At 43.9% G+C, this 12,892-nt stretch overlaps 1 protein-coding gene across 3 annotated transcripts in view; it reads left to right on the forward strand.

Moving 5' to 3' along the window:
- LOC147019330 (calcium-binding protein 39-like) overlaps positions 1 to 12,892 on the forward strand; it is a 103,357-nt gene that overhangs the window by 18,720 nt on the left and 71,745 nt on the right. For all 3 annotated transcript variants that reach the window (XM_085899751.1, XM_085899750.1, XM_085899752.1), the window contains one exon: positions 10,802 to 10,860. In XM_085899751.1, coding sequence (XP_085755877.1) covers positions 10,812 to 10,860 — 49 coding nt within the window. In that variant the 5' untranslated portion in view covers positions 10,802 to 10,811. The remainder of the gene's footprint in view (positions 1 to 10,801; positions 10,861 to 12,892) is intronic.

Below are 12,892 nucleotides of genomic sequence, written 5' to 3' on the forward strand. Positions count from 1 at the left end.
GAACTAGAGGATATTGATGAAATTGGACATCCACCGACAGATCTGAACTGAGCTCCATGGTCCTGCCTTTGGAAGAATTCATTAATCAATTCTGTGAACGCGTGGTGAAATTAGTGAGACACTACTTCATTGCCAAGGCCCAATCTCAGTTTCTGAAAAATAAGAAAGATGAAATCGGTGAAGGAGAATTTGTCATTATTGGAGACTTCTCAGAGAACTATTCGTTTGTCATACAGGATGCGGCCAAAGGATTCCATTGGAACTGCTCTCAAGCGACAAGTCACCCCTGGGTTTACTATTTCAAATCGGACGATGGCAAATTAGACCACGATTCGTTCACGATTATATCAGAATGCAATACTCATGACGTTCTCAGTCCACCTCTTCCAAAGAATGCTCATTGAACACTTGAAATCTAGCTTTGGAAATGTAAAGAAACTTTACTATGTCTCAGAAGGTTGCGCTGGCCAATATAAGAATTGCGAAGCCTTCATAAACCTATGTCGTCACAAATCAGAGTATGGTATTGATGCAGAATGGCATTTTTTTGCCACAAGTCATGGCAAGGGCCCGTCAGATGGCGTGGGTGGTACAGTCAAACAAGAAGCAACATGTGAGAGCCTGCGTAGACCTTACGACAGTCAAATTATTTCTCCAAAAGATCTTTTCGCCTTTGCTGAAATGGTTTGAATGAAATGAATTCGGTTACGGTATCCAAGAGGCGTATGACGAGGAAGGACTAAATCTGTAAGAAAGGTTAAAAACGGCCAAAACCATAGCTGGAACTCAAAAACTTCATGCTTTCATCCCTATTTCTGAAACTGCTCTTCAAGTACACAAATTCAACCTTAGGGCCCTATCACATCTTGACGTTTTAGCCAGCGTATGGCATGGGTATCAAATTGTATGTAAAACGCTGGCGTACGCTCAACTATTGATGTTTTTTTCCAGTTTTGGATGTATTCATAACGAGTTGGACGTATGCATAACGTATTAGTAACGTACACAGAACGTTTCGATAACATATAGATAACTTATATCAACGAATGCTGAGCGTGTTGTCGGCGTTCACAACCTATGCCCAATGATAGTCTAACTTATTCATATCGCGCGGCAGCGTATCGCCGATGATCACGTGGCGTAGGCTATTAATAGGCTGCGGCTCGAAGATTCTAATCATAACCACACTACACATCGAAGTGTCAAGCTGCTGTCACACCTTGACGTTTTAGCCAGCTTATGGCGACGTATGAAAAATTTGCCGAATACGCTGGCACACGTTGAATACGTTATGGGTAAGTTTTGTATACGTTAAGAGCACGCTGGCATACGTCTTAGTACGCTGAGTACGTAGACAAATTTTTCGACGTATGCCAGCGTATGACACATGTTCCGCATACGCTGGCCATAAGTTGTAGGCACGTTATGCGATCGTTGACACACGTCGACACACATTACTTGTAAGTTACTCATAAGTTGAAACACGTCAAGGTAATGGTTAGCGCCAGTGTTCCAGACTCCCTGGTTTTTTGGGGTTTTTTTTCTTCGGTATGACTGTGATGTTGACACTTCGATTTCTAGTGCGGTTATGATTTAAATCGTTGAGCGGCAGCCTATTAATTATCTATATATTAATACTGAAGGACCAATTTTGTGCTCCTCCTCGCTGTCGCGTCACGTTTTTCTCGGTACTGTGACCTGGACTGAAAGAAACTTCGTACCTGTAAGAGTGCATCGCACATAGTGGCAATAGTCAACCTTCAACTCTGAAGCAGAATAAACACTTTTCGTTGAGACGGGGGCGAGGAGTGAAGAGGCGAGGGCGGGGGATGAAGAGACGGGGGCAGGGAGTGAAGGGGGCAGGGAGTGAAGAGGCGGGGAGCAAGGTAAGCACATTTTTTGGGTGGGGGTAAGCAAATTGAAAGCGGGATACAGGGGGGAATGGGGTGGGGGATGAGTGTGCGGGGGCTGGGGTGAATTAGGTGGGGTTGAGTGTAAGGGGGTGGACAGGGGGTGGGGACAAGTGGGGCGGGGAATCAAGAGACGCGGGGGCGAGGTGATTAAATTTTTGGGCGGGGGTAACCAAATTTAAGGCAGGGGGGGAATGGGGCAGGGGCGGGGGATGAGTAGGAGGGGGCAAGCACGCCCTGTCCAGTCCATGTCCCTCGAGTGTGGGTGAGCTGGTGAGGGTGGTTGAATGAACGGAATCCGTCTGTGATGGGGTTTCGGCTAGTATTGTATTATAACCGCACTAGAAATCGAAGTGTCAACATCACCGTCATACCGAAGAAAAAATAAAAAAAAAAACCAGGGAGTCTGGAACACTGACGCTAACCATTACCTTGACGTGTTTCAGCTTATGAGTAACTTACAAGTAACGTGTGTCAACGATCGCGTAACGTGCCTACAACTTATGGCCAGTGTATGCGGAACGTGTGAGTCATCATACGCTGGCATACGTCAAAAAATTTCAAGCATGTTAAAATTTGTCGACGAGCTCGGCGTACTACGACGTATGCCAGTGTACTACGACGTATGCCAGCGTGCTCTTTACGTATACAAAACTTACCCATACGTATTCGACATGTGCCAGCGTTTTAGACAAATTTTTCATACGTCGGCATACGCTGGCTAAATTGTCAAGGTGTGACAGGGCCTTTAGCGAGGAACACCGTATCGAGTCAGCTATTTTAAAATCTACACCAACTTTTAACGGGAAACTCTCAGGTTGTGTCACAGTGCACTATGATGGAAAATGGTGGCTTGCCTGCATCATGGAAGCCTTTCAAGACACTCATGAAGTGAAAGTGAAGTTTTTTTTCATCCAAACGGCCCACAAATAGTTTATTTTTTCCTGACATTGAAGATCACTGCATTTTAGACATTTTTGATATACTTCTTTCCGTAGAACCAAAAACTGCTGCAGGTAGAATCTACACAATCAGTAAAAAAGAAACATAGCTATAAAATAAAACATTGGTTGGCAAAAAATATTGACTATAATATGCTTGGAAAAACTATTACTCATACTGGTATCGCTTCCAGTTCCTGCATGTGCATGTGGAAAATTTATGTACAATATAGTGTATTGGAAATCTTGTGTTCAAATATTGTGCTATGTATTGTGGCGTATTGTGTGTCCAGCACCCGAGTCCCCGAACAATAGTTGAACCCAATGATCATCACAGTTGAACCCAATGAGATCCCATTTTCATTTATGCTGTGTTGGAGTATATGAAGGGGTATTCTCACACGAAAAAATCGGGACCATCGGTTTGGCTGGGGAGCGGGGGCCCAAGGTCAAAGGGTGCCCCAAACTATAACTCTTTGAATTACTGTTTCGGACTGATTTTACTTTACGTATTTCAAAAGATCTCGCTTTTACGAGCATTTTGATACCAAAATCAGCCAAATCAGACCACTACAACCTGTGATATGGCCTCTGGAAGATTGTAGGACAGCCGGGGGGGGGGGGCCTAAAATGGGCCCCGATGGTCTAAAAGTTGGTATTTTGAGTTTTTTCACCCAAGTGAATAAATGACTAACATATGGGGAGAAAATGAGTAATTAGTGTCAGGAGGGTGTGTACACTTGACATGGAATGCCCCAGCAACACAGTCTGTTCCAACACTGCGTTTATACAGATAGAGGGTTTGTAACAAATCGACAAAAGTTGGGACACCTGTAGCAATTGTTTGCATCAACTTTCAAGGCTTAATTTACTTCCGTTGCTGCAGAACAGCTGCAGTTGCTCACCCATTACTTGTTCCCTGAAAAGGGCCTTTTTTAACAACTCTGAAATTTGCATTATTTTTCAGTTTTTGGTGAATTAAACTTATTCTTTTTTTTTAACCTCTGGCAGTTTACCGCTTAACTTTGTACCATTTCAGGTTATTCACTGGACTTCAGCTGCTTAAATTTCAGTAAAAACTAGAAAAATGGGGCTGTTCTAAAACTTTTGACGAGTAGAGTGAATATATATATATATATATATATATATATATATATATATATATATATATATATATATATATATATATATGTATATGTGTGTGTATTGATGTCAAAGTGACGGGTCGTATAATGGAAGAACGTACAAAAAGGGAAACTTCGTAGAAAATAAAATTTCACATTTTCAGTGAGCCAGTGGCAATCACTGAACCGTCATAACATACACCTCCCAGAGACGCCTGAAATGTCAAATATGTCCGAATTGGGTAGCTATGATGAACAGGAATTCGATCATATGAGTGAGGAAAGTGGGGGGGGGGGGATTAAAAACGTTGTCGTTAAGAAATCGTTGTGGCCTGTTCCAAGTCAAGGCATGGTTGAGCACGCCAAAAAACATGGTGGCTTCAGACCCCAGTGATGTTACCTCGGAAACGCCTTCAGTCCCCAAAAACAGAGACATCACAGAAGTAAATAGATGCCATGATTTTTCAATAATATATTTATTTGACATTTGAAGTGCATTTGATCCATTCTAATACAAACACTAGTATTTGGTAGACTTGCCATTTGCAGATTTCAATGCTTTTACTCTTTCAGTCATAGAACTAACGAGTTCTGAAATTTTCTCTCGTAGGATTTCTGCCCAGGCTTCACACAAAAGGTTGAGGAAATCTGTCAGTGATGTTTGTTTCCTGAACTTTTTCCGCACAGCTCGATCCAACATATGGCCCAGAGGTGTTCAATGGGATTCATGTCAGGAGACTGACTTGGCCATGGAAGTCGCTTGATCCCATTTCTGTCCTGCCATTCTTTTGTCTTTTTTGCAGTGTGGAATGGAGCTCCATCTTCCATGAACAGAGTGTTGTTTTTGACCATCTGACTGGTGGAGAAGACTAGGAGACATCCATCCTCAAGGATAGAAATGTATATCATGGAGTTGATGTTGCCAACACACTCCACAAGCTCTGACCGACCAGCACTCCAGATTGCTCCCCACGCCATCACTGAAGAAACACCGTGTTTGACAGTTGGCTGCAATTGGTTCAAAGAGAACTCTTGACTGGGAAGTCTCCAGACCCATGTGCCTCCACTTTCAGAAAATTGAGCAAATTGGGACTCACCTGAAAAAATGACAGTTTGCCAACCCTCCATGGGTCTGGTGGCCATCTCGTCAGCCCACTTCTTTCTCCTTTGAATGTTGGCTGGTCTAAGAAGAGGTTTTCTCCGAGCTGCTCTCCCATAGTAGCCCAGTTGATGAAGGTACCACACGGCAGTTCTTGAGCTAACTTGGACCTCGTCTGCAACATCTGTTGCCTTGCAATGGGGATTTTTCTTAATGGACCGCTTGACAGCTCGAAGACACCTTTCTGAGGAACCAGATTGACCAGAACAGGAAGCTGTGGATTCCTTGCCTTCGCTGGTGAATTGCACAATCACCCGATTGACCGTAGAAAGCGTAATTCCAAGGTTCTGAGCTATCTGACGCTGGCTGACTCCACCTTCCGATTGGCGAACAATTCGCCCTCTTTGAAAATTGGAAAGTTTGTGTGCTCCCTGGTTTCGAGGCATAGTTAATTGTCATACAAGACTCAGGAACTCGTTTCTGCAAATAAATAGTTGAATATTAGCACACATCAATGATATGAGTAAAACTTGCTTTATACAGATGGAATGATTAAATTTAAGGTGTCTATATACTTCTGTTATGTTTTTGTAGCGTGAGGTGGCCATGTTGTAATAAGGCCGTTATCTTCAAAAGGAGTGTTTTAATTAACCCAAACACCCAATTTTGCCTTTTATTTGTAAAAACGAGCAAATACAACCCATCGCTTTGCTGACGGGGACAATAAAGGGGGAAGGGGGAGAAAGAGAGGGGGCAGAATTTTATTCGGGCTGGCAGGATGGCTTTTTTTTTTTGTATACCTTGGTCGAGGCTCGTATGAGAGCTAACACACAACTCACAGCAAGGAGGCATGAGACAAGAGGGGCGGGAGTGGAAGGGACAAAACAGTGGGGAACAGACACATTAGGTGAACTGTGGAAGGGAGAGGGATGGGGATGGGACGGGGAACATGGCGAAGAGAAGATGGACATTTCAGGGACTTTCAGGAAGGAAAGCAGGAGAAATGAAGGAAGTGGGCTTGGGTGGATTATCGGGGGTAGAAAAGATCGAGGATTTGGATGGGGGAAGATAAGAGGTGGTGGTGAACAGCTGTTTTGAAAGCCTGGAGGGAAGAATGAGAAAGAATAGAGTGAGGAAGTTTCTTCCAAAGGTGGGAAAAAAGAGGAATGAAAGAGTTAAGATGAGCAGTGCTCCGTGATTTTGGTAGTTTTACCAGAAGGGGGTTGTTGGCGGACCTTGAGCGCCCTGTGGAAATGTGGTGGGGACAAATCGCAGAGAGAGCAGGGGGCAAGGCTGGAGAGGAGTCGGTAGAAGACAGAAAGACCACCGACCAACCTGCGGTGATTGAGTGAGAGGCCCAAAGACTCAGCTTCATTGCGGGAGATGCCGATGATCTTAAATGCCCTGGTTTCGACAGCGTGAAGCCGAGAAAGGTGGGAGGCAGGAGCACCAGCCCAGAGGGGAGAGCAGTACTCCATCAGGCTACGGACAAAAGCTTTGTAAGTGGTCAGGAGCTCAAGAGGGCCGAGGAAGGACTTAGCACGACGGAGGATTCCCAGTCGGCGACTGGCTTTTGAGGCGAGGTTGGAAATGTGACTTTCCCAGGAAAGGTCATGGCAGATAGTGAGACCTAGAAGCTTGAAAGAAAAGACTTCTTCCAGAGGATTGTTGAGAAAGTGGACGGGGGGGTTTTGTAAACGGTCCTTTCGAAGAGACATAGTGAGATTTGTCTGGATTGAAAGACATGTTCCACGTGTTGGACCAGTTTGTGATTTTATCCAGATCTGCAGTGAGCGAAGAAGCTGCTGCTTGCCGGTCTGAGGGATGACAGATGGTACGGCAGAGGGTGGAGTCGTCGGCAAAGAGAAATAGAGGATTTTCCAGAGGCCTAGAGGTATACACACTCCGTTCTAAGGTGTCGAGCCTGGGTTTGAATCCTGACCCAGCTATAAACTGTTATCCCGGTGTTTCACAGGCAGGGTGATTCATCAATGTGTGTCATCCCTTGGATGGACGTTAAACTGGACATCACGTCTGCCGACACTGGTTGGTGGACTTTAAAGATCCCACGGTGTCCTTCGTGAAGAGCCGGTGAGCTGTCGCCAGCACCCTGAACAAATGACAAGTTCCCATCCTAACTACTGCTGGGAGAGGGAGGAAAACGGCCCAGCATGACCCAAGGCCATGAAACCGCTTTCTTCAGAACCAACGCTCTGTAACGCAACAGAGTGAAGTACATCAGTCATTCACGTTTTGTACACGTCTCGCAGTTGCAATGGTTCGAGTCTAATCTTTTACACTTGACTGAAAGATGATCGAGTGATTCTATTATTTATTTATTTATTTGTGATTTTCGAAGTTTATCACATTTTTACCTTGGGTTATGACGATGATCAGGATGGGGGACTCATGTGTTGAGGTTGGACGCCTTCGAGGAACCCGAACGGCTTATTCCTAACTTTTACTCGACAAATGAGTTCATTTTTAAACATCGTTTGTGCTGTTTGAGAGAATTTGTATAAAACAGAATGATTTTTGTGGACAAGTAGACAACATAAGCAACTTAAAAGAAATACTGGGTTTAATTAAAATAAATCAAATATTTACAATGGTAATAATTCAAAACGGGATAACAATGAAACATGTGGTAACCAACATTCCTATTTGAGGTGCCTCCACACAGACTTTAAGACAGAAAAGGGGGGACAGAATATATAAAAGAAAAATCCTCCCTTTCTCCCGACACTTAACTCTGTGCCTAGGTATGAGTTTCTGGAGCTTGAGGTTTGCCAAACCATGTTGTCACTGTGTGGGAAAACGCATCCAAAATGGGGTCCAGCCGCTCTCTCGGCGGGAAACATATAGGAGGCAATTTGGGCGGTGATGTACTCAACACCAGGGCTCAGAAACCACCATGCAGCTTATTTCATCGATCGCACTTGCCGACGCCACTCTTCTGCAGAATGGCGTCGTCTTCTTCCCCGATGGTACAACACGAGGCTTCGAGGCACGGTCTCACGCGACCCAGCCAACAGTCAATGGCCAGAATCTTGCTCCATCACACGGCCAAATTCGCCTCCGCACGAACACGATAATCATGCAGCCTTCTTCACCATGTTGGGGGAATGCCAGCCGTAATGCCCTTCTGTTCCAACCGCCGTATCCTCTCTGTACCGCTCATTCCTGTCCCCCTCAGATCCTAACTCTGTCCTCTCTCTCTCTCTCTCTCTCTCTCTCTCTCTCTCTCTCTCTCTCTCTCTCTCTCTCTCTCTCTCTCTCTCTCTCTCTCTCTCTCTCTCTCTCAATCTCTCAATCTCTCTCTCTCAATCTCTCAATCTCTCTCTCTCTCTCACAATCTCTCTCACAATCTCTCTCACAATCTCTCTCACAATCTCTCTCACAATCTCTCTCACAATCTCTCTCTCTCTCTCTCACAATCTCTCTCACAATCTCTCTCACAATCTCTCTCTCTCTCTCACAATCTCTCTCACAATCTCTCTTACAATCTCTCTCACAATCTCTCTCACAATCTCTCTCACAATCTCTCTCACAATCTCTCTCACAATCTCTCTCACAATCTCTCTCACAATCTCTCTCACAATCTCTCTCACAATCTCTCTCACAATCTCTCTCACAATCTCTCTCACAATCTCTCTCACAATCTCTCTCACAATCTCTCTCACAATCTCTCTCACAATCTCTCTCACAATCTCTCTCACAATCTCTCTCACAATCTCTCTCACAATCTCTCTCACAATCTCTCTCACAATCTCTCTCACAATCTCTCTCACAATCTCTCTCACAATCTCTCTCACAATCTCTCTCACAATCTCTCTCACAATCTCTCTCACAATCTCTCTCACAATCTCTCTCACAATCTCTCTCACAATCTCTCTCACAATCTCTCTCACAATCTCTCTCACAATCTCTCTCACAATCTCTCTCACAATCTCTCTCACAATCTCTCTCACAATCTCTCTCACAATCTCTCTCACAATCTCTCTCACAATCTCTCTCACAATCTCTCTCACAATCTCTCTCACAATCTCTCTCACAATCTCTCTCACAATCTCTCTCACAATCTCTCTCACAATCTCTCTCACAATCTCTCTCACAATCTCTCTCACAATCTCTCTCACAATCTCTCTCACAATCTCTCTCACAATCTCTCTCACAATCTCTCTCACAATCTCTCTCACAATCTCTCTCACAATCTCTCTCACAATCTCTCTCACAATCTCTCTCACAATCTCTCTCACAATCTCTCTCACAATCTCTCTCACAATCTCTCTCACAATCTCTCTCACAATCTCTCCCTCTCTCTCCATCTCTCTCCATCTCTCTCTATCTCTCTCTATCTCTCTCACATCACGCCCATCAATCATCTGCTCCAGGGGCATGGCTTGCTCGCTGTCATTCCTGGAGGCGGGGTTTTCGCCTGCTCAGAAATGTCCCGCTCGGTTGTTGTTTTCGGGATGTGATCCCTTTTTACCGCCGGTCTTGCAATGCAAAAACATTGGAAAAGGTCACCGTGGCAATCACATACTGTGAGAAATTATCCTTAAACTCTACCTGATTAACACTGCACCACCCCCCTCGAGTGGTGACATGTAACATTTAAGCTCACAGTTTCCCTACTTAATTTACATCGAGATGTCTCCTACACGTCCACGGACCAAGCACCTCTATACAATCCTAACTTTTCTATGAAATTCCTCTATCTACCCCACAAACATAACAGTATTCACCATCGTCGTGGTTATATGGAATAAAGGTCGTGTCCTGTGGTTCCCGGTCATCTCTTCTGATAAAGGGGAAATATTGTAATCGGCTCCATGTCTGTATGCCTGGTGTTGGCTTAATGGTTCGGGTGGCAGGCTTTGGATCCTAGGGTCTTGAGTTCAAATCCCGCTCAGCTGTTGAATTAATACCAGGTGGGGTTAACTCAGCCTGTCATCCTTCCAAGGCCGGCAAAATGAGTGCCAGCATGCAGGTATACTGTGTCGGAGTGGCGACCCGTCCAAGATTGTGCCCAATAGCCGAGGAGACTGCTTAAGCAGCATCAGTGCTCTGCACAGAGTATGGTCCCAATCCCCTCTCCTCCTCCATTGCTGTCCGTCCATCACGTTATTTCCTAAACGGTTGTGCAGAAATTCACCAAACATGGTATTTATGGTCACCACATGTCACGAAGGTTTGAGCACAGTATCTTGTTTGGCCCCACCCTCTGTGGCCCTGGGGTGGGGTAAAATGGTCAAATTCAAAAAATGAAATTACAGGCACATTTTTAATGAAACTTTGGATATGCAATCAACACTGGGGGATGCATGAAAATACATTTTGGATTTGACCACTGGTTCATGCCCCAAGGAGTGGGGCTTAGTGCCTCAGGGGTCAAAACAGAAGATTTTTTTTGCAACTCAAAATTTGATATTGGGTCGTTTCTGGTGGACTTTTTCACAATCTTTCAACTTTGCTTTGCGTGGGAAGCATGGGGATTTACCATGACGTGCCATCAACTTCACCAGATAGTTCTACTCTGTGAATCTAATAAAATAAACAAGCTCTTGCTTGTTAACGAAAAATACTGAGACCATTCAAATTATCCTGTCTTGGGTGATGCTTCACCCACTTTCCAGCAGGCTTTCCTCAGGCCAATGTCTGTTGGATATATCCACACGGATTGCAGATTGAAATAACATTGGTTATCTTCCATGTGGATGGCAGGTTGTTGGAAATGAAGGCTTTGTTGAAGACCAAAGACAAAGGAAAAGACAGTTTGACAGGTGAGTTGGATTTGGGGATTTAATTGCTTTTAATGCAGTTTGGCCCGTTTGTAGATTGTATCGAGCAAGCCAGCTGGCATTTCTCCATTTTTGTCCAGGGTTTGTTTAATCAATTTTAACACTTTAGGAGAGAGGAAAGGTGCTGATAATGATGTCTGGGAACTTAAGCCTTCAAGACCAAAGCTGTGTTTGTGCATTCTGATACAAAATGATGTGCCTTCGAGGGCAGAGCGGGGAAGAGGACAGTGGAGGTTTTTTGTGTGTGAAGCTTTCCACCTACTTCCGAATATATATATATATATATATATATATATATATATATATATATATATATATATATATATATATATATATATATATATATGTATATATATATATATATATATGTGTGTATGTCATGCGCCGCATTACGACGTTTCGGTCAATGACGGATCGCATATACGATGGTGGTCCCATCAGATTATAAAGGAGCTGAAAAATTCCTATCGCCGAGTGATGTCGTAGCGCTTCCAGTCATATAAAAGTACAGTATAGCACATACAATTATGTACAGTACATAATACTTGATAATGATAAACAACTAGTACGGCCCCGTTATAACGGGATCATTGAGGTCCATAAAATGTCATCGTGAAAAAAGCGGGGTTGCGCTAAATCGGGATTCAAGAAAATCAGCATTCAATCTGACCCAATGTTGACCTCGCATCCTAAAACACCCCTATTTTCACCCTATTTGACACGTTTTTTGCACGTTTACCTTCTAGCAAGTAAATTACCTTTGAGTTTAAAAAAATTCCACGAATAAATCATTGTTACAGTCAAAAGTAAAACACAAATTGGTTTTTAGTAAAGCTTTATATGTTGCTAAAACATTTGCACTGTTCTGAAAATATATCACACAACTGACAGGTGCTTGTTTCTTCATTTGTAAATTATAACATCGATGCAATGATTATTTATAAAAATCCAAATGCTATTTATTCACCTTTCTATAATCGATGCGAGAGAAGATTGTAAGCAGCCGCTAACAACACACATGGCCGTCATGAACAGCACAAAGGTAAAACTAACGTGTCTTCCGTTGATCTTGGATGTGTGTTACAATTGCCTACAGTATTCAGAACAGTAACATGCTGTACAGGTTTGAAGCCGAGGAGCAATAGGCTATACCATATAGCCTCGGTGTGTAGTAGGCTATACCATCTAGGTTTGTGTAAGTACACTCTATGAGTGTAAGTGTAAGTAAGTTTGTGTAAGTACAATGTCGACATCGCTTAACGACGCATTTCTCAGAACGTATCCCGTCATTAAGTGGCGCATGACCATATATATATTGGTTGTGACTGTAAGGTTGTGGCAGGGGAGAGTGCAGCTCGACAGCATCGATTGGTGGTCTGTAGGATGACTTTAGAGGTGAGGTTGAGGAAGAGAGTGAGGGCTGAACCAAGGACCAGATGGTGGAAGCTGAAGGAGGAAGACTGTTGCGTGAAATTTAGGGAGGAGGTGAGACAGGCGTTGGATGGTGGTAAAGATGGGTGGGATGATTGGGCAACGACAGCAGAAGTTGTGAGGGAGATAGCTAGGAAGGTACTTGGTGTGACATCTGGACAGAGGAAGGAAGATAAGGAGACTTGGTGGTGGAATGAGGAAGTACAGGAAAGTATAAGGAAGAAGGGGTTGGCGAAAAAGAAGTGGGATAGTCAGAGAGATGAAGAAAGTAGGCAGGAGTACAAGGAGTGGCGTCGAAAAGCAAAAAGAGAGGTGGCAAAGGCCAAGGAAAAGGCATATGATGAGCTGTATGAGACGTTGGATACAAAAGAAGGGGAAAAGGATTTATACCGATTGGCAAGACAGAGGGACCGAGCTGGGAAGGATGTGCTGCAGGTTAGGGTGATAAAGGACGCAAATGGGAATGTGCTGACGAGCGAGGAGAGTGTGTTGAGAAGGTGGAAGGAGTACTTTGGGGAGCTGATGAATGAAGAAAATGAGAGAGAGAGAAGGTTGGAAGAGGTGGAGATAGTGAATCTGGAAG

The sequence above is a fragment of the Eptatretus burgeri genome, chromosome 10 (assembly GCF_056783735.1).
Source record: "Eptatretus burgeri isolate ZD-2024b chromosome 10, Ebu_testis_v1, whole genome shotgun sequence".
Classification (NCBI taxonomy): Eukaryota; Metazoa; Chordata; class Myxini; order Myxiniformes; family Myxinidae; genus Eptatretus; species Eptatretus burgeri.